Below are 21,867 nucleotides of genomic sequence, written 5' to 3' on the forward strand. Positions count from 1 at the left end.
ATACAAAAGATTCTATAAGGAGATTTTTGGTTGGCTGAAAAATTTCCGGCTTACTTAATACGAATCGATTAAGGGCCTGAGCACAAAGATGTCGTAACTGTTTCCGACAAAGCCGTATGCGTAAGTCGGAGACGTTAAGCGTCGTCTACAATGACCGTAGCATAAGGTTGTAAGGCCGTAGTCGTAAGAAATTGACCAATCACAGTTGATTATTCTCCTGAACTTCAACTGGGATTGGTCAATTTCTTACGACTACGGTCTTACAACCTTACGCTACGGCCATTGTAGACGACGCTTTAGTCAACGCACAAGGATTTTACGTAAACATAGGTATCGCATAACATGCAATACAAGATACGGCCTACGTTTACGTAAAATCCTTGTGCGTTGACTAACGTCTCCGACTTACGCATATGACTTTGTCGGAAACAGTTACAACATCTTTGTGCTCAGGGCTCGTTCCCACTGAGCGCGTCACGCGTCGCGTCACCAGCGTGAGCCAATCAAAACATCCCATTGTAATAACATGTTTTCCGTGTTATTACAATGGGATGTTTTGATTGGCTCACGCTGGTTGACGCGACGCGTGACGCGCTCAGTGGGAACGAGCCCTCAGGCCCTTAATCGGAGTTTGGTCGAAGCGGCCCTTAAGCGGCGTCTACAATGATGCGTCGTCTACAATGAGATTTTAAAGAGACTTAAGGCGTAAGATTTAAGAAATTGACCAATCACAGTCGAGTATTCTCTTAATACTTGACTGTGATTGGTCAATTTCTTAAGTCTTACGCCTTAAGTCTCCTTAAAATCTCATTGTAGACGATGCTTGAGATTTTAAGGCGTAAGACTAAGAAATTGACCAATCACAGTCAAGTATGAAGAGAATACTCGACTGTGATTGGTCAATTTCTTAAGGCTTAGGGCTTAAATTACCTGTTGTAGATCGGGACGTAGCATTTAACAGGAAAGGCTTTTAATGTATATTAAATTTAATGTGTATTAAATGTATATTAAATTCATAATTCTCTGCACCATCATCTTTGATAACATTATTTTTTTTACTTTTATATATTATATAACTTTAAAAAAATTTATTTGAAAGCTAGGCAACTCAATGAAAAGCTGTAAACTGCACCCTCATTTGACCTCATCAGTACAGCACATTTCATTGGTTGTCTAATATATATTATTACAACGATTATACATATATATTATTTACGATTTATTTTGTTTTAATGCCGCAGCAATTACTTCTTATGAGACCTTATTTTCAATTTTTTAGCAAAATATTTTATTATTAATAAAAATATACAAAGACCTCTTTATTTTATCAACTAACTGTAATGAAATATAACTAAGAAATTACAAGAAAAAAATAAAAACTTATTTGTTTACACGTGACTCTGTCAGAGAAGAATGCGACAATACTTAATTGTTACTTATTAAACACAAACAAAGCCAATGCACGATATCATTTGACAACAGTAGCGGTATCAGCTTTAGTAGCCTCTGTAGAAGTACTTTCGAGAAATTTTGCTTTATCTACATCAGTAGTGTTCACTAAGTATCGCATAGTCACATTTGACTTTATTTTAAAACACAAACCAACATAAATTTTTGTTTTAACATGTTTATATTCCTCCTTGTCAAAAACTTTGAAATACTGTTTATCAATAATTTGTTTAAGAGCATCTTGTGATCTTTCTGTTTCATTTGCCTTGCAATATTTCCATTCAAATATGGCTCCAACTGTTCTAAGAATTACAAGCATGTCAAATTCGTGTTTTCTTCCTCGCTTTTCCTTGGAGATCTTTTGACAGACCGCTCTGTTAGCTTGTGCACTGAAAATTGTACTATTATATGCCAAATAAAAAAGAATGTGATGTAACTCTGACTCATTATATGGAATTGTCGCACCTTCTGAAAAGAGGCCTGAAACTGCATTAACGAGTTCACGAAATGGTTTTTCTTTACTTTTTTCAGTTTCCTCTTCATCATTTGCCATTAATAGCAAATTCCTCAGTGATTGTATGTATTTTTCTATATTTTCAGGCTCGAGTTTATACTTTGTACTAAACATCGATTCACTGTAACATTTACTTTCGATTACGCTCTTTATCTCCCAATTTGGTATCTTCAGACTTACAATGTTTGCATTCTTTTCAACTGCATTCAACAAACCATCATCCCACAGAAGCTGTAAGAAGAAATTCACTTGCGAGGTATCTAATTTATTCTGTGAATCAGAGATTGTCTTTTTCAGTTTCAAAATATTATCAATTGTTGGCTCAGCTAGTGCTATTTCAATGTTCTCATCTTCAAGAAGTTTCTCGATTGGCTTTTGTATCTCAGATTTCACAAACAAGTTTCCTAAAATATCCACAAAGCCTGACCTGGCCCAATAGCTATCGAACATTTTTCTCTTCTTTTTAACACTATTTTGCAAATAATTTATGACAGACCAGCTACTGTAAATTCTTGTTTCTTCACTATTTAATATTTGGTATCCATCATACCACTCTTTGACACCATCAGAATCTTTCACTGCTTGAAATTCACTTTTCTCAAATAGACTATCTACTTCCTGTACTGTAAATCCATATACTCCAGAAAAATTATCTTCTTGCAAGAATAAAACATTACAATGATTGCGTAATTCCCAGGAAAATACTCCAGATAAACGAACACAGGAATTAAGTAATGCACGTGCCACAATTTCTTGATCCTTTAAGCTTGTTGACATCAGATGGCTAATAGAATTTATCAGGTATCGCAGGAGTTTATCATCCATGTTCTCCATAATAGCTTTCATAATAGGCGCGTCGGTCTCGTCTATGAGAATAACAACTTTTTTGTTGAAGTGAGAATACAAGATTTCAGACAAGAATCGCAATCCATATTGTACATTAGTTTGGGACAGTTCTTTCAGTCTATTATGGTTATAATAGTTCAAAAATACTTCGATATCTTCTATTTTCTTATCTTTAAAACTGCAAGAACCATCAGCAGCTTTTTCAAGAAGGTAAGAATGCCGCCGGAATGCCCGACAAAGAGCTTCCTTCAGCGATTCTAAAATGTCTCCCTTTGTTTCTCCTCCTACATCTTTAAGACTCATAAATATCACGGGGTACTGACCACAATGTTCCTTAACGAACTCTGGATGCTCAAAACCTAGCTGCAAATTCATAAACAGCTTGTAATTATCACCATCTTCTGGATTTGAAATTGGCTTTGCGTCTTCATTTACTGTTATCTTCAAAAAGTTCTCGAGCATATTCATAAATGTAGATTTTCCGAAACGGCTCGGGGCTGTTATCCGAATCACAGATGCTTCACATTCAAAGAAACTTTTTATATACTTGCTCTTATCCACAAATGTAAGTTTTGTTTTGACGATCTTAAAATCCATTGTAGAGAGATCTACTATATCTGATCCCTTCGGTATCTGTAAACAAAATCAGATAGGCCCCATTAGTTTTGCTAATTACAATCAAGATATGCATGAAATATATACCGGCAGTCAAGAGAAGAAGGTCGCAATACCAACAGAACGTGCGAAAGCGCAAGCGAGTACAGATGCAGCCATAGCAGAAAACATGCAAAAAAGGCGAAAAAAAAATTACTTTAGCATATGTCGGTCAATAAATTTAACTAATTCTTACCTTGTGGAAGTTCCCTGGCTTATTCTTTGTTCCGTATTTTGTATGATCGACACCACAATTGATAGAGAATTCAGGTACAGTAACACTTTCAATTTTGGCATCGTTAGTTTCAGGTTTGTCATCATTCCTGTTGACAGATCCATCCTCCGTATTCATTCTTCGTCCTTTTTTGTCTGGTTCATCCATAAATTGTCTATAATAGAGATATTACCAATGAATAAATAAATTAATAAACATTAATGGCACTATAGTGAATTTTATTGGATTAAGACATATAATAAGCATATTGTAAGGGGTTGAAAGATGGCTGCAGTTTCCGAGATAGAAACCACGCCATCAGGTAATGGGCGAGTCGGGAGGGGAATGCCTGATGATAGAGATTTCGGGTTAAATAAATACAATAAATGACCCGGAGAGTACCGAGATAAAGATTGTGTATTTGCCAGTTCCACGATAGCACCGCGGAATAAAGGCTAGGAACGCTCGGCCAGTTTACCGATGGCTACAGGACAAACTCGCGACGAGAACATAGACCGGGAAAAATGTGCAATAGCCACCACGTGCAAAGTAACGACCTCGCGCTCACTGTACGACGGCCGGAAAAAAACTCTCGCCGGTAATCGTGGTCGCTCACCTCGGGTCGCGCCAAAAACTCTCACAGCCAATCGTTTTGCGCCACGTCACTCACCGTTAAAGTCACTAGGGCTGCGGTCCGAAATGTGCTCGGTAGTGTTCCGAAATTGCTGCCAGTTTACTGCCAGCACTGAAAATATATAATATACGCATAGACCACCTCTGGGAACTTAGCCGGGCAACTTCGACTTTTTTAATTTTTTTTTTTTTTATCGTTTGTTGGTCGTTTGTCGGTGATTGTTGGCCTAATTTCAACGTTTGTTGGTTTATATTTTTTTTTAAACAAAAAAATAAAAATCGACATGAAGTTACCCGGCGAAATCTCATTTTCGTTTAAAAAGCGGTTCAATCGATGCGGAATCGTTTGGAGATGATTGTTGGCCTAATTATAACGTTTGTTGGTTCATTATTTGCTTAAAAAACGAAAAATAAACTTTTACATTAAGGCCGAATCATGGATGTAGGAATAACTGGATGGAGCATAAGGTACTTTTATTGTCGAGGGGGGCGAAGCTTGAGAGGTGAGGGGAAAATCAGTCAGCAGCCATCTTGGTTGGCAATTTAACATGGCGGTGCGAGACACATGATGTGGAAAGGTATCGATGTCAAGATTAAAATTGTGTAGTTTAACAAAAAAATAATAAAGTAAAAATGCCAAATTGTTGCTTACAATATTGCAAAAATAGAAGAACTGCAAAAAAAGCAGAGCAAATAAAGTACGAGAAAATGCATCAGAAGATTTCGTTTCATATGTAAGAATTATTAATTATTAAAATGTTTATATTATTGTTTACATTCTTTTACAAGTTTAAGCATTAAAATCCAACTTGGTTTATAAGCTCACTTTATAACCTTTACTTAATTTTTTATAACGTCATATAAATTTATTAATATTACTATTATTATACTTTTAATTTTATATTGTAAGGGTGTTAGATTTAGATCGCGGTTATCGGCACGATCACGTGATCAGGAGCTGAACGAGCCGGAGAGAGGGTTTTTGGTTTGACTCGCGGAAGCGGAATGAGAAAAGACTAGGAGTTGCAAGGGCAAAAGAAATATATTCTTGTAACAAATATACAGAGAGCGAACACAAATGCCGCGGAACCGAGGCCGTTAATATTAAGCACGAACGCCCGAAGATAACGTTGAAACGCGCAGCGGATTAATCACTGCCCGAGGGAAACGATCACGACGAAAAGGCGTTAACGAAACGCGCCGATACTGAAAACGGTCTCACCGCACAAAAGCTGTTACTCTGTTCGACGCCGGTTTGCAACTGTTACGGTGGAAGCACATAAAATTGCAGGAGCACATAACCATAAGCATAAGAAAATTGATTGGTTCATTTTCTTATGCATATATTTGTGGACCAATCAATTTCTTTATGCTTATGGTTATGCGCCTATGCAATTTTATGTGCTTTCACCTTTACTCTCGCCGGTCGTGATCGTCAACCTTGAAACGCGCGCAGCGCCGCAGCCAATCACAATGCGCGAACATAGCGCACTAGCGCCAAACGCTAGCGCCAAAACATGGCGACGGACATGCACTAGCGCCAAGACTTGGCGACGGACGCGCCATGACATGGCGACGGTCTTACAATATAAATTTGTTATCATATATATATTATTATATCGGACTTTTGGTTGACAGGCGATAGAGGAAAGTACTAGTAGTTTAGAAGGAAAGTAAAAGAGAGTGAAAATTGTGTAAAAAGAGGAGCTGAGCCGAAAGGAGAGTGAAGTGAGTGAGCAGAAGATAAAAGGAAAACGAGGAAGTGAAGAAGAAAGAGGAGGTGACGGGAAAACAGAAAAATCAAGGAAAAAGTCAGAAGGCGGCTGTAGAGGTTAGAAATAACCTCAAAGGAAAAGCAGAGAAAGTAGGGAAGAGAAGCCGGCGAGGATAGTCGGTAGGTAACAAAAGAGATCAGGAAGAAAGGTCAGAAAGTTCGAAAGGAATGCAACAGATGGCGAAGGTGGGCAGACCGACGGGGAGCAAAAACAAACCGAAAGAAAAAACGTTGGAAAATTTCGGGATGAGCAGGGACTCAGAGGCGGATACAGAAAGGAAGATAGAAGGAATAATGAGAGCTTGCAAAGACGAAACGGTAACAGAAATGAAAGAACATTTAACGATGGTGATGGAGGAGATAAGGAAAGAAATGATGGAAGAGATAAAAAAACAAATGACGGAAGAAAGGAAAGAGAGAGCAGAAGAAAGAAAAAGAGAGAGAGAAGAATGGTCGAAAGAAAAAGGAATGCTGGAGAGAAGAATAGCAGAACTAGAATGGATTAATGAGAGAAAGGAAAGGAACGAGAGGAAAAATAATATAGTGATCAGAGGAGTAAGTTGGAAGACAGAAAATCTGGAACAAGAGATAACGGAATACATCAAAGAAAACATAGAAGTAAACGTAGAGATAAAAAGAGCGAACAAAATTGAAGTGAGAGGGAGCAAGGAGATAATAATTGCTGAAATAAACAAATGGGAACAAAAGAACAACGTGATGAAGAAAAAGAATAAATTGAAAAAAGGAATAATAATAGATAACGACCTAACTAGGAAAGAAAGAGAGATACAGCGAAGACTGAGAGAATTAGCAAGAGAAGAAAGAGAAAAAGGCGACGGAAGAGTAAAAGTAGGATACAAGAAAATATATATGAGAGGAAAATGGTACAGCTGGAATGAAAAAAAAGAACAATTGGAAGAAAGAGGAGGAGGCAAAGAGTGAAGGCGCGATGGATAAGGAAAAGAGAGAGGAGAAGAAGAGGAAAGAGGCCTAAAAATCTGCTTCTGGAACACAGCTGGAGTAATAAACAAATGCGAAGAGACATGGAAATACTTAGAAGAATTTGATATAATAGGCTTAACTGAAACATGGCTGGAAGAATACACATGGAACAAAATCAGGAACAGATTGCCAAACAAATTCGAATGGTTCTGTATTCCAGCAACCAAAGAAAATAAGAGAGGCAGAGCCAAAAGGAGGGATAATGACGGCAATATGCAAGGAACTGAAAGGAGTAAAGGTTAAAGAAATTAATAAGGAGGCAATGGAGATAAGTCTAACGCATAATAGAAACAAATGAAGAATTGTAACACTTTATAGCAGAAATATCGAAGAAATTCTAGAAGCAATAATGGAGGAAATACAGGAGGAAGAGGAGAGCCATCTCATGCTGGGAGGAGATTTCAACGCGAGAACGGGAGAAGAAGGAGGACCGGTAGGATCAGGAGAGGAGGAAGAAGAAGAGAGAAGAAGATCAAAGGACAAGGAGATAAATAAAGAAGGAAGAATATTGATAAACAAATGCAGGAAAAGAGGCTGGATGATTCTTAATGGCAGTTATGGAAAAGAGGGAGAATGGACGTATATCGGGGAACAAGGAGCGTCAATCATAGACTACGTAATAACAAATGACAAAGCTATAGAAGAGGTTAAAATGGTAGGAGAAGGAAACAGGACTGAATCGGACCACATGCCAATAGAGGTGGAATTGACGGGGATGGAAAGGAAAAGAGGAAAGAAAAGTGACATGATAATAAAAGAGAAAAGCGTTTGGACGGAAGAAGGAGTGATGCAATATCACGAAAAATGCGAAGGATGGCAATGCACACAAGAAGAGAATGGGCGGATATGGAAAGAATTAGAAGGGAAAGTAAATAACTCGATTACGAAAATCAAGAAGAAGATAATACCATGGAAGTTCGGAAAAAGAGAATGGCACAGCAAGGAATGGAAGATGAAGAAAAGGGAGCTAAGAAAGACACTTAGGAAAGTGAAAAGAGACAAGATAGACAGAGAAGAGTATATTAAAAGAAGAAAGGAATATAAAATATGGTGTAAGGAAGAAAAGGAGAAACATGAGAAAGAGGAAGAAAAAAGAATAAGATTAATCAAAACAGAGGCAGAAGCATGGAGATATATAAACAGATACAGAAAGAAGAGAGAAGGAGTAGATGAAGAAATAAGTACGGAGGATTGGAGACTACATTTCATGGAATTACTAGGAGGAACGGAGGAGAGGTGGACAATAGAAGAGAAGGAAGAAGAAAAAGTACAAGAAGAAAGGGAGGAATGTTACAAGGAAGAAGAAGAAGAAGAAATAACTAGAGAAGAGATGATAGAACAATTAAAGAAGCTGAAAAAAGGGAAAGCACCGGGAGAAAATGGAATAGAGAACGAAGCATGGAGGTTAATGCCGAAAGAAGTAGGGGAAGTATTGTTTAAATTGTTGAACAAAATCTGGAAGGAAGGAGGAATACCGGAGGAGTGGACCAAAGGGATAATAAGCCCAATATACAAGAAAGGAGACAGGAAGGAGGCGAAGAACTATAGGGGAATAACACTAATGGATACGGCATATAAAATATATGCTAGCATACTGAACGGAAAGATGAAGAAGGTGGCGGAGGAAAGGATGGAGGAGGGACAATTCGGTTTCAGGACAGGAAGAGGGACAACAGATGCAATCTTCACACTGAACTACATAGTCAACAGAGAATTATCAAAGAGTAAAGGTAAGATCTTTGCCTTCTTTGCAGACCTCAAAGCGGCATTCGACAGAGTGGACAGAGCAAAACTAGGAGAGATGCTGAGGGAGGCAAGGATCGGAGAGAGACTGAGAAGGAGAATTATGGAAACATACAAAGAGACAAAGAATATAGTAAAGGTTGGAAATAGAAAGTCCAAAGAATTCTGGACGAAATGCGGAGTCAGACAAGGATGCCCCATGAGTCCAACATTATTCAATATATACATAATGGATCTGGAAAGAGAAATGAAAAAGGAGCAAACGGGAGGCGTAGTGATAGGAAAAGAGAAACTATGGTCGATAACATATGCAGACGATATTGTGTTGATGGCGAGAAGCGAAGTAGAACTTAAAGGGATGATGAAAAGATTTAAAAGATACATTGACAAGAAAGGATTAACCTTAAGCGCAGGGAAATCAAAGGTAATGGTATTCGAGAAAGGAAGAGGACGCACAAAGAGAAGAGAATGGAAATGGGGAGAAGAAGAAATAGAAGAGGTAAAAGAAATGAACTACCTAGGTTACATTATGCAAAAGAACGGCGGAGCGGAGAAACATATAGTAGAAAGAATGAGAAGAGCGATGGTGGCGATGAAGCAGACCTGGAGCATAGGAGAAAGGATATTCGCGGACGACTACGAAAGAAGAATAAAGATGTTTAATGCGTTAGTAGGAAGCGTGGCTCTATACGGGGCAGAGATATGGGGATGGGGAAACGAAGAAAGGATGGAGAAAATAAAGAGGAAATATATAAAATGGATACTGAAACTAGACAGGAGGACACCAAACTACATACTGGAAGAAGAAACAAAAATGAAGGAACTGAGAACGGAGGCCATAAAAAGAGCAATAAAATATGAAGAAAAGGCAAGGCAATCGGAGAAGAAGATAATAATAGAATGTATGAAAGAAATAGAGAAAAGGAGAGAAAGTGGAGAAGAAAGTAAATGGGAAAAGAAAAGGAGAAGGATACTAGAGGAGGCAGACATGGGTAAAGAAGAACTGAAAAAGAAGAGAGAAGAAGAGGAGACAGAGATATCCGAAAAGATAATGGAAAGAATTGAAGAACGACAAAAAGAAGAGAGGAAGAGGAAAACAGAGGATTCAAGATATAACGATATATATAAAAAGATAAAGACAGAAGGAGTACCGAATTATCTGAAAGGAAAAAAGAGTAAGAAAGATAGGAGCAGAATTGCAAGATATAGATGTGGTAGCGAAGTGAGAGGAGGATACTACTGGAAGGAGGAGACAGAAAGAGAATGCAGGATATGTGGAAAAGGAGAAGAAAGCCTAAAGCATGTACTAAAGGAATGCGAAGCAACAAAAGACGAAATATCAATGGAAGAATTCTTGAGCGAAGAGGGAAACGGATTGAATATAATGAGAAAAATAGACAAGATACGAGAAGAGAAGAGGACGGAGAAGGCGGATAAAACCATCGCAAGTCAAGGAAACCCGAGGTGCAACGAAAGATAGAGACAAGAAGTAATAATGACTAAGAACAACAACAAAATAGGAAGCCAAAGAAGCCAAAGAAACCAAAGATACCAAAGATACCAAAGATAATAAAGATAGAACACAAAGAATTACTAAACTACAAAGGGAGATCTAAGAGTTTTTACACACTCCATATAACATATAATACCCAGTAAGCAAAATGTTAGCAGGTTGGCAGCAGATTGGCAGCAAATTCGATCAGAATCCCACACCAGAACCGTAGCCATCTGTGTCCGCATTAAGCTTTTGTTTTGGCGACAGAGTCTGTAAAACATAACCTGTCAACAAACTGTCGGCAGAAACCGAGCAGGATCTGTGCGATGCAATTTGATGTTAGATTGCCAGCAGAAACCGAGCAGAATCTGCGCATGCAACCTGATGGCAAATTGACAGCAGAAACTGCACAAGATTTGCGCTTACTTTTATTAATATTATATAAATGCAACAAAATTGATTATTACAAGTGCTAAATAAGAATATTATCGGCAAATTAATTACAATTTTCTTCTAAAATGACATATATGTCATATGTTATATCGTAATATATGTTAATGTAATATATGTTATATCGTAGTTAAATCTCATATAGCAAAGGACTAATTTAATTTAATTAAATTAATAATAAAGTAAATGATAAAAGTAAATGTAACTTATAAAACTGGAGATGTAATTTATTTAAAATTAAATTCTTGCTTTATGCCTCAAATAGGCAGTACATGAATAATTATTCCAATCAGTTTAATATTCTGAATCTCATCTGCTTGTATCAGATATCAGAAATTAAAGTGATAGAAATTAAAATGATAATTACTATATTCTTAGTCTTTTATTCATATTCGCGACTTTATATATATTTCTGACAGAAATTAAATTACGAGAAAGTACAGCTTACGTAGCGGTAAGTGAAGGAACTATCGAATCATGCAAACTCTGTTCCGTTTCTGTCGTCAATCTGCTATCAGAGATTGTGTGCGCAGATCCTGCTCGATTTTTGTTATCAATTTGCAATCAAATTGCGCCTCACAGATCTTGTTAAATTTCTGCTATCAATTTGCCGTCAGTTATATCTGCAGGCTTTACTCGATTTCTGTCGATAATTTGACATAAAATTTCATTGCGCAGATCCTGCTCGGTTTCTGCCGACAATCTGTTGTCAAATTGCGTCGCACAGATCCTGTTCAATTTCTGCCATCAATCTGCCGTCAGTTATATCAGCAGGCTCTACTGGATATCTGCCGAGAATTTGATATCAAATTTCATTGCGCAGATCCTGCTCGGTTTCTGCAACCAATCTGTTATCGAATTGTGTTGCGCAGATCTTGCTCGATTTCTGCCACCAATCTGCTATGATAATTTTAAACAAATCCTGTTCAGTTTCTGCTATCAAATTATGTCAGCAGGTTTTGTAACATTTCTGCTGACATTCTGTTATCATTATTTGATATAACAAATTTTTTATACAATCTGCAATCTTACTGTCGACAAAAATTTGTAGCAGAAATTGACAAAATCTGTTTGAACAGACTTTGCTGACTGGGATACATAACATTTAACATTTTACTCATTTAGACTAGATTAGATTAGATAGGAGCTAAGACAGATAATGTTTTCTTATTCGCAACGTTATTTTCATTATATTTTTATTTCATTTTTGATTTTGATTTTGATTTTATTCTGATTTAACTTTTATTTTACTCTTATCAGCAGTTACAATTTAATTTAATTTAATTTTATCTTATCTTATTTTATTTTATTTTATAATATCTCATATTACTTTCCCCGCCTGTTACGCTAAAGTTTAGATTTTAGATTTTAGATTTTAGATTTTAGATTTTAGATTTTAGATTTTAGATTTTAGATTTTAGATTTAGATTTTATTTTATTTTATTCCATTCAAGTACTGTAACTTACACCTTACACTCTATACACTTTATATATTATACTTTATTCTATTTCTATTTCTATTCTATTTTAATTTTATATATTATATCACATTTTATATTTTATATTCTATACGTTAATGAATACAAAACTTGTAAAGCTCTGTAAGACTGGAAGTCCATCCAAAGCCGTAAGGCATGGATTAAGAACAATAAATAATAAAATAATAATATACGTAAGCGACTTGCTATACAGCACTGGTGCTACCGTCATTTTGTGCACATAGCACGGAACAGAACCAGAAATTGTGCACCTTATATGTTACCAGAGAGAAGAATGAGAGGTGTCATGGCCCGCTTTTAGGTGATCCCTGAAAGCGATACGCCCTCTGTGGATCTTAAAAACGTGCACCTAAACTACGAAGCCAAGGTGCACGAATGTTCTCAGAGGGTAACATACAAGGTGCACAATTTCTGGTTCTGTTCCGTGCTATGTGCACAAAATGACGGTAGCACCAGTGCTGTATAGCAAGACGCTTACGTATATTAAATAAATTTTTAATGAATTTTGTATGACTCTCTCTCTCTCTCTCTCTCTCTCATATATATATATATATATATATATAGAAATTTATTCATTATATGATTACAACACTTGAAAATAAGATATTTTATTAGGCTATTAATAAATAATTTATATATTTACAGAGAGAAAGTTTGATATTATTTTTAATGTAAAACGCGTACACATTTCTTAAGAATAAAAGTTCTAAATAATAAAGATGTATGTGTGTATATATATATATATATATATATATATATATATATATGTGTGGGTGGGGGTATGTGTGGTATGTACGTATGTATGTACGTATATATGCATAAAAGCGATGCGAGAGTTACGTGAGGAAGCGAGAAGGACGAGTGAAATAAGAGCGAACGAGATAGAAATAGCACGAGCAACGAGGACTCGAGCTCGAGAATCAGATTTTTCTTGCGCGCTATTATTTTCCTCTCGCTCGCATCTATTACTGTCTCGTTCGCTCCTATTACTGTCTCGCTCACTCCTATTACTGTCTCGCTCACTCCTATTATTGTCTCGCTCGTTCTTGTTACTGTTTCGCTCGCTCTCGATTCTTGGGTCCGCTTATCTTTCCGAGCTGTCTATCACGATTGTCAAGTGTGACAGAGAAAGTAAGACCATGAGTAGAGAGCGAGCGAGATGACCTATCATCAAAGAGTTCCGAAGTCTCTTACAATCGGTTTCTTCGCTTCCTCTCCATTCGCAATTCACGAAAATGTAAACATCTTATAAAATAAAAATTGAAACTTTTATTTTTAATTTCATCGGTTTGAAAGTAATTTTAATGAATTAAAGAGATTTTTGCGATTAAAATGATATCAAACACGACGTAAATCGGGTAATTTTTAATTAGTCTGATAATAAAAATTTTATAATTATATTTTATAATTATATTTAATTAAATTTATGCGATTTATATCGTGTTTGATATTATTTTAATATTAAAATTCTCATTATTCAATTAAAATTACTTTCAAATGAATAAAAAATGCATTTAATTTTTTGACATATATTCGTGAATATTATAAATGAAGTCTCATGTAAGAAACTTCGGAATCTGCGACATCGGGAATTTTTTCATTATTTATAATAATACACGACTTTAAATTGCCATAAAATAAAAACTAAAGCTTTGATATTTTATTTGATCTTTTTGATTAAAAGGGATTAATGAAATTTTTAAAATTGAAAATTATTCTAATAAAATATTGGGTTTAATGTGATTTCAATCGTAAAAATCAATGTGTACATGTATATAATAAAACTTTTAATTTCTCATAATTATAGTTTTATTTTAATAAATTAATAGTGTCTAATTTAAACTATAATTTTGAAAATAAGACTACATTGTATAAAATGTTGCATTGTACTTTACTTAATTTATCTTACTGAACATAACTTTAGAATTAATTTGATTTTTACGATTGAAATCACATTAAACTCAATATTTTATTAGAATAATTTTCAATTTCAAAAATTTCATTAATCCCTTTTAATCAAAAAGATCAAATAAAATATCAAAGCTTTAGTTTTTATTTTATGGCAATTTAAAGTCGTATATTATTATAAATAATGAAAAAATTCCCGATGTCGCAGATTCCGAAGTTTTTTACACGAGACTTCATTTATAATATTCACGAATATATGTCAAAAAATTAAATGCATTTTTTATTCATTTGAAAGTAATTTTAATGGAATAATGAGAATTTTGAGATTAAAATAATATCAAACACGATATAAATCGCATAAATTTAGTTAAATATAATTATAAAATTTTTATTATCAGACTAATTAAAAATTACCCGATTTACGTCGTGTTTGATATCATTTTAATCGCAAAAATCTCTTTAATTCATTAAAATTACTTTCAAACCGATGAAATTAAAAATAAAAGTTTCAATTTTTATTTTATAAGATGTTTACATTTTCGTGAATTGCGAATGGATAGAGGAAGCGAAGAAACCGATTGTAAGAGACTTCGGAACTCTTTGATGATAGGTCATCTCGCTCGCTCTCTACTCATGGTCTTGCTTTCTCTGTCACACTTGGCAGTCGTGATAGATAGCCCGGAATGATAAGCGGACCCAAGAATCGAGAGCGAGTGAAACAGCAACAAGAACGAGCGAGACAATAATAGGAGCGAGCGAGACAGTAATAGGAGCGAGCGAGAGGAAAATAATAGCGCGCAAGAAAAATCCGATTCTCGAGCTCGAGTCCTCGTTGCTCGTACTATTTCTATCTTGCTCGCTCCTATTACTATCTCGCTCGCTCCTATTACTATCTCGCTCGCTTCTGTTATTGTTTCACTCGCTCTTACGTACTCATATACTGTCATGTTCATCTCGTTATCAAACCTGCCGCTGGCAAGCGGCCGATGGCAAATTGTGACAAATAAATAAGTTAATCATTTTAAGATATATTTATAAGGGTATGCGAGTAATTTTAATGGAATAATGAAAATTTTGCGATTAAAATAACATCAAACACGGTATCAATCGGATAAATGTATTTAAATATATATAATCAAAATGTTTATTATCAGACTAATTAAAAATTATCCGATTTTTATTTTATAAGATGTTTACATTCGCGAGGAAGCCGAGTCCGCTTATCTTTACGACCTGTCAAGTGCGAGAGCGACAGCGAAACCGCGAGTCGTGAGCGAGCGAGATGACCTATCATCAAAGAATTCCGAAGTCTCTTACAATCGGCTTCTTCACTTCCTCTATCCATTCGCAATTTACGAGATTATAAAGTAAAAACTGAAACTTTTATTTTTTATTTTATCGATATGAAAGTAATTTTAATGAATTATTGAGATTTTTGCGATTAAAATGATATCAAACACGACGTAAATCGGATAATTTTTAATTGGTCTGATAATAAAAATTTTGATTATATATTTAACTACGTTTATCCGATTGATACCGTGTTTGTTATTTTAATCGCAAAATTTTCATTATTCCATTAAAATTACTTCTATACCCTTATAAATATATCTTAAAATAATTAACTTATTTATTTGTCATAATTTGTCATCGGCCGCTTGCCAGCGGCAGATTTGATAACGAGATGAGCATGACAGTATATGAGTACGTAAGAGCGAGTGAAACAATAACAGAAGCGAGCGAGATAGTAATAGGAGCGAGCGAGAGAGAAATAGTATGCCAGGCTGCAAGAAAGACTCTATTTCCAAGTCTTCGTTGCTCGTGCTATTGCTATCTCGTTCGCTCTTATTGCCATTTCGCTCTCTCTTATTACCTTCTCGCTTGCTCACATAACTCGTATACGCTATACACGCACACACACACACACACACACACACACACACACACACACACATATATGTATATAAAACTTTGCTCACTTGAAATATCTACGCTATTTTTACAGATATGAAAAAATTGTAATTACGAAAATTGTACGATTAAAAGGACCATGATATGCTAGTAATATTGTTTTCGTAAGTGGAAGCGTTTTAGAAATTTCAAGATTTTCTTCATATTTTTTAATGGAACCATCCTAATTTTTTTATATAAATCGATTCTTCGCAATATTCCGTGTAAAAAGTTATAAAGATAGTATAGTCAAAAATTGAACAGTTAACGAGATATTTGATTCTTTAAGTTGACATAATTTTATATAAATTATAAAATATCTGATAAAATGTTCATTTTTCGATTATTTTACTTTAATAATTTTATGCATAGAATAGTAAGAGGAATCAGTTAATGTAAAAAAAACATATAATTGTTCTTAAGAAAAAATATGTCGCTGCTCATTGCAAATTCATATATCAAAAAAAAAATTATATATATATATATATAAATATATATATATATATAGAGAGAGAGAGAGAGAGAGTGTGAGAGGATCGCAAATTCGTCATTTCTCATTTATATTAAAATTTATTTGATATTGTAAGCACCTTGCTATACAGCACTGGTGCTACCGACATTTTGTGCACATAGCACGGAATAGAACCAAAAATTGTGCACCTTATATGTTACCCTCTGAGAACATTCGTGCACCTTGGCTTCGTAGTTTAGGTGCACGTTTTTAAGGTCCACAGAGGGCGTATCGCTTTCAGGGATCACCTAAAAGCGGGCCATGACACCTCTCATTCTTCTCTCTGATGTTACCCTCTGAGAACATTCGTGCACCTTGGCTTCGTAGTTTAGGTGCACGTTTTTAAGGTCCACAGAGGGCGTATCGCTTTCAGGGATCACGTAAAAACGGGCCATGACACCTCTCATCTCTGCTCTCATTCTTCTCTCTGCTACCTTCTCTCTGCTGCTACCGAGCACATTTCGGACCGCAGCCCTAGTGACTTTAACGGTGAGTGACGTGGCGCAAAACGATTGGCTGTGAGAGTTTTTGGCGCGACCCGAAGTGAGCGACCACGATTACCGGCGAGAGTCTTTTTCCGGCCGTCGTACAGTGAGCGCGAGGTCGTTACTTTGCACGTGGTGGCTATTGCACATTTTTCCCGGTCTATGTACTCGTCGCGAGTTTGTCCTGTAGCCATCGGTAAACTGGCCGAGCGTTCCTAGCCTTTATTCCGCGGTGCTATCGTGGAACTGGCAAATACACAATCTTTATCTCGGTACTCTCCGGGTCATTTATTGTATTTATTTAACCCGAAATCTCTATCATCACGCATTCCCCTCCCGACTCGCCCATTACCTGACGGCGTGGTTTCTATCTCGGAAGCCGCAGCCATCTTTCATCCCCTTACAATATGCTTATTATATGTCTTAATCCAATAAAATTCACTATAGTGCCATTAATGTTTATTAATTTATTTATTCATTGGTAATATCTCTATTATAGACAATTTATGGATGAACCAGACAAAAAAAGACGAAGAATGAATACGGAGGATGGATCTGTCAACAGGAATGATGACAAACCTGAAAGTAACGATGCCAAAATTGGAAGTGTTACTGTACCTGAATTCTCTATCAATTGTGGTGTCGATCATACAAAATACGGAACAAAGAATAAGCCAGGGAACTTCGACGAGGTAAGAATTAGTTAAATTTATTAACCGGCATATGCTGAAGTAATTTTTTTTTCGCCTTTTTTGCATGTTTTCTGCTATGGCTGCATCTGTACTCGCTTGCGCTTTCGCACGTTCTGTTGGTATTGCGACCTTCTTCTCTTGACTGCCGGTATATATTTCATGCATATCTTGAGTGTGATTAGCAAAATTAATGGGGCCTATCTGATTTTGTTTACAGTTACCGAAGGAATCAGATATAGCTGATCTCTCTACAATGGATTTTAAGATCGTCAAATCAAAACTTACATTTGTGGATAAGAGCAAGTATATAAAAAGTTTCTTTAAATGTGGAGCATCTGTGATTCGTATAACAGCCCCGAGCCGTTTCGGAAAATCCACATTTATGAATATGCTCGAGAACTTTTTGAAGATAACAGTAAATGAAGATGCAAAGCCAATTTCAAATCCAGAAGATGGTGATAATTACAAGCTGTTTATGAATTTGCAGCTAGGTTTTGAGCATCCAGAGTTCGTTAAGGAACATTGTGGTCAGTACCCCGTGATATTTATGAGTCTTAAAGATGTAGGAGGAGAAACAAAGGGAGACATTTTAGAATCGCTGAAGGAAGCTCTTTGTCGGGCATTCCGGCAGCATTCTTACCTTCTTGATATAGCTGCTGATGGTTCTTGCAGTTTTAAAGATAAGAAAATACAAGATATCGAAGTATTTTTGAACTATTATAACCATAATAGACTGAAAGAACTGTCCCAAACTAATGTACAATACGGATTGCGATTCTTGTCTGAAATCTTGTATTCTCACTTCAACAAAAAAGTTGTTATTCTCATAGACGAGACCGACGCGCCCATTATGAAAGCTATTATGGAGAACATGGATGATAAACTCCTGCGATACCTGATAAATTCTATTAGCCATCTGATGTCAACAAGCTTAAAGGATCAAATAATTGTGGCGCGTGCATTACTTAATTCCTGTGTTCGTTTATCTGGAGTATTTTCCTGGGAATTACGCAATCATTGTAATGTTTTATTCTTGCAAGAAGATAATTTTTCTGGAGTATATGGATTTACAGCACAGGAAGTAGATAGTCTATTTGAGAAAAGTGAATTTCAAGCAGTGAAAGATTCTGATGGTGTCAAAGAGTGGTATGATGGATACCAAATATTAAATGGTGAAGAAACAAGAATTTACAGTAGCTGGTCTGTCATAAATTATTTGCAAAATAGTGTTAAAAAGAAGAGAAAAATGTTCGATAGCTATTGGGCCAGGTCAGGCTTTGTGGATATTTTAGGAAACTTGTTTGTGAAATCTGAGATACAAAAGCCAATCGAGAAACTTCTTGAAGATGAAAACATTGAAATAGCACTAGCTGAGCCAACAATTGATAATATTTTGAAACTGAAAAAGACAATCTGTGATTCACAGAATAAATTAGAAATCTCGCAAGTGAATTTCTTCTTACAGCTTCTGTGGGATGATGGTTTGTTGAATGCAGTTGAAAAGAATGCAAACATTGTAAGTCTGAAGATACCAAATTGGGAGATAAAGAGCGTAATCGAAAGTAAATGTTACAGTGAATCGATGTTTAGTACAAAGTATAAACTAGAGCCTGAAAATATAGAAAAATATATACAAGCACTGAGGAATTTGCTATTAATGGCAAATGATGAAGAGGAAACTGAAAAAAGTAAAGAAAAACCATTTCGTGAACTCGTTAATGCAGTTTCAGGCCTCTTTTCAGAAGGTGCGACAATTCCATATAATGAGTCAGAGTTACATCACATTCTTTTTTATTTGGCATATAATAGTACAATTTTCAGTGCACAAGCTAACGGAGCGGTCTGTCAAAAGATCTCCAAGGAAAAGCGAGGAAAAAAACATGAATTTGACATGCTTGTAATTCTTAGAACAGTTGGAGCCATATTTGAATGGAAATATTGCAAAGAAAATGAAACAGAAAGATCACAAGATGCTCTTAAACAAATTATTGATAAACAGTATTTCAAAGTTTTTGACAAGGAGGAGTATAAACATGTTAAAACAAAAATTTATGTTGGTTTGTGTTTTAAAATAAAGTCAAATGTGACTATGCGATACTTAGTGAACACTACTGATGTAAATAAAGCAAAATTTCTCGAAAGTACTTCTACAGAAGCTATTAAAGCTGATACCGCTACTGTTGTCAAGTGATATCGTGCATTGGCTTTGTTCATGTTTAATAAGTAACAAATAGGTATTATCGCATTCTATCTGAGAGTCACATGTAAACAAATGTTTTTATTTTTTTTGTAATCTCTTATATTTCATTACAGTTAGTTGATAAAATAAAGGTCTTTGTATATTTTTATTAATAATAAAATATTTTGCTAAAAAATTAAAAATAAGATCTCATAAGAAGTAATTACTGCAGCATTAAAACAAAATAAATCGTAAATATAAATGTTAGACAACCAATGAAATGTGCTGTACTGATGAGGTCAAATGAGGCTGCAGGCTGCAGTTTACAGCTTTTCATTGAGTTGCCTAGCTTTCAAATAAATTTTTTAGTTATACAGGGCGATCCTGAAAAACGTTATGTCTTTAAAATGACGTATTCCTGACACCATTCTAAGACAATTTTTCCTTTACCAAAATTTGATTTGAAGCGTAGTTTTTGAATTATGAGCAAAAATAGTTAGTAAATCACGCGTCGGGTACAGAAGGCAGGCAGGAGCGGCGCGGCGTGCCGCGAGCGCGGGCGCAGCTGACCGCCCGACGGGTGATTATCACCGCATGAGTCGCTAACTATTTTATCTTATAACATAAAATTATGCTTTAAATAAAATTTTGGTAAAGAAGAAAATGTCTTAGAATTACGTCAGAAATACGTGTTCCTTAAAAAAACGTTATTTTAATAATGAAAAGTTGTTCCGGATCGCCGGCCGTCCGACGTTGCAATCAGCTGATTGCTACACGCGATGTGTGTATGGCGGAGTGTGTGCGTAAGAGAGAGAGAGAAAGAGAGAGAGAGAGGGAGGGTAGGAGGGACAGACATTCATACACACGCACGCACTTTTTTCTCGCTCTCTTTCTCTCTTTTACGCAACACTCATACACTCTCTCATTCAGTCTCTCACTCACACTCTCTCGGTCGCTCACTCACTCACTCACCTGCTTACTCACTTGCTCACTCACCTTGTAGCAGCGTAGCGAATCTTCATGCTATGTATTGTTGTTATCTGCTGCACGGTTATGATTGCTAGAGATGCGCGACACATCGAAATTTTTTCGATTATTAATCTCACACTCGATTGACACAATACAGATTACACGATAACGAGTTTACTGTTTATTCACTCACTATTGATTTATCGATACCAAAAATTACTTTCAAAGAAACGCGAATGCAAACAACACATGACTCGACGCGAAGCGACGGACCGCGGAGACTGCGCGACCACAAGAGTTATGTTGCCAGAAACGCGACACGCGACATCTAACAAACGACTTGCGCGTGGCGCGTGATTGAGTAAATAATAATTATTTATTATAATTAGAAATAGTTATTATTTATAATAAATAATTAATTTTTTAAGTATGTCATTATACGTTTCATGTTTTCTACCGCATTCGCAATGCGAAGGTTTTAGCCGATCGTTCGTCTTATCTCGCGTCAATCACGCGCCACGCGCAAGTCGTTTGTTAGATGTCGCGTGTCGCGTTTCTGGCAACATAACTCTTGTGGTCGCGCAGTCTCCGCGGTCCGTCGCTTCGCGTCGAGTCATGTGTTGTTTGCATTCGCGTTTCTTTGAAAGTAATTTTTGGTATCGATAAATCAATAGTGAGTGAATAAACAGTAAACTCGTTATCGTGTAATCTGTATTGTGTCAATCGAGTGTGAGATTAATAATCGAAAAAATTTCGATGTGTCGCGCATCTCTAGCAATCATAACCGTGCAGCAGATAACAACAATACATAGCATGAAGATTCGCTACGCTGCTACAAGGTGAGTGAGCAAGTGAGTAAGCAGGTGAGTGAGTGAGTGAGCGACCGAGAGAGTGTGAGTG

General features: G+C 36.0%; 2 protein-coding genes across 9 annotated transcripts; one reads left to right on the forward strand and one right to left on the reverse strand.

The window, feature by feature from the left end:
- Positions 1 to 1,306: 1,306 nt before the first annotated feature.
- On the reverse strand, positions 1,307 to 21,035 carry LOC145971233 (uncharacterized). Of its 4 annotated transcripts, none has more exons than XM_083098683.1 (3): positions 20,995 to 21,035; positions 3,660 to 3,852; positions 1,307 to 3,433 (listed from the first exon to the last, which is right to left on the reverse strand). In XM_083098683.1, exons 1-3 carry the CDS (start codon positions 21,018 to 21,020, stop codon positions 1,469 to 1,471), a joined length of 2,184 nt encoding a protein of 727 aa, XP_082954809.1. In that variant the 5' UTR covers positions 21,021 to 21,035; the 3' UTR covers positions 1,307 to 1,468. The 4 variants fall into 4 exon arrangements, with proteins under 4 accessions (XP_082954809.1, XP_082954808.1, XP_082954812.1 ...); XM_083098682.1 differs by having other exon boundaries at positions 1,307 to 3,442; XM_083098686.1 differs by lacking the exon at positions 20,995 to 21,035 and adding an exon at positions 4,348 to 4,365 and having other exon boundaries at positions 1,307 to 3,442.
- LOC145971231 (uncharacterized) lies at positions 4,822 to 20,208 on the forward strand. Of its 5 annotated transcripts, none has more exons than XM_083098675.1 (3): positions 4,822 to 5,044; positions 17,627 to 17,819; positions 18,046 to 20,208. In XM_083098675.1, the coding sequence occupies exons 1-3, from the start codon at positions 4,944 to 4,946 to the stop codon at positions 20,008 to 20,010; spliced, it is 2,259 nt and encodes a 752-aa protein (XP_082954801.1). In that variant the 5' UTR covers positions 4,822 to 4,943; the 3' UTR covers positions 20,011 to 20,208. The 5 variants fall into 5 exon arrangements, with proteins under 5 accessions (XP_082954801.1, XP_082954800.1, XP_082954799.1 ...); XM_083098674.1 differs by having other exon boundaries at positions 18,037 to 20,207; XM_083098678.1 differs by lacking the exon at positions 4,822 to 5,044 and adding an exon at positions 16,980 to 17,131 and having other exon boundaries at positions 18,037 to 20,207.
- Positions 21,036 to 21,867: the final 832 nt, after the last annotated feature.

This window comes from Camponotus vicinus, unplaced genomic scaffold (assembly GCF_025532165.1).
Source record: "Camponotus vicinus isolate PSW18456_S1 unplaced genomic scaffold, iyCamVici1.0 SCAF_4, whole genome shotgun sequence".
Taxonomy (NCBI): domain Eukaryota; kingdom Metazoa; phylum Arthropoda; class Insecta; order Hymenoptera; family Formicidae; genus Camponotus; species Camponotus vicinus.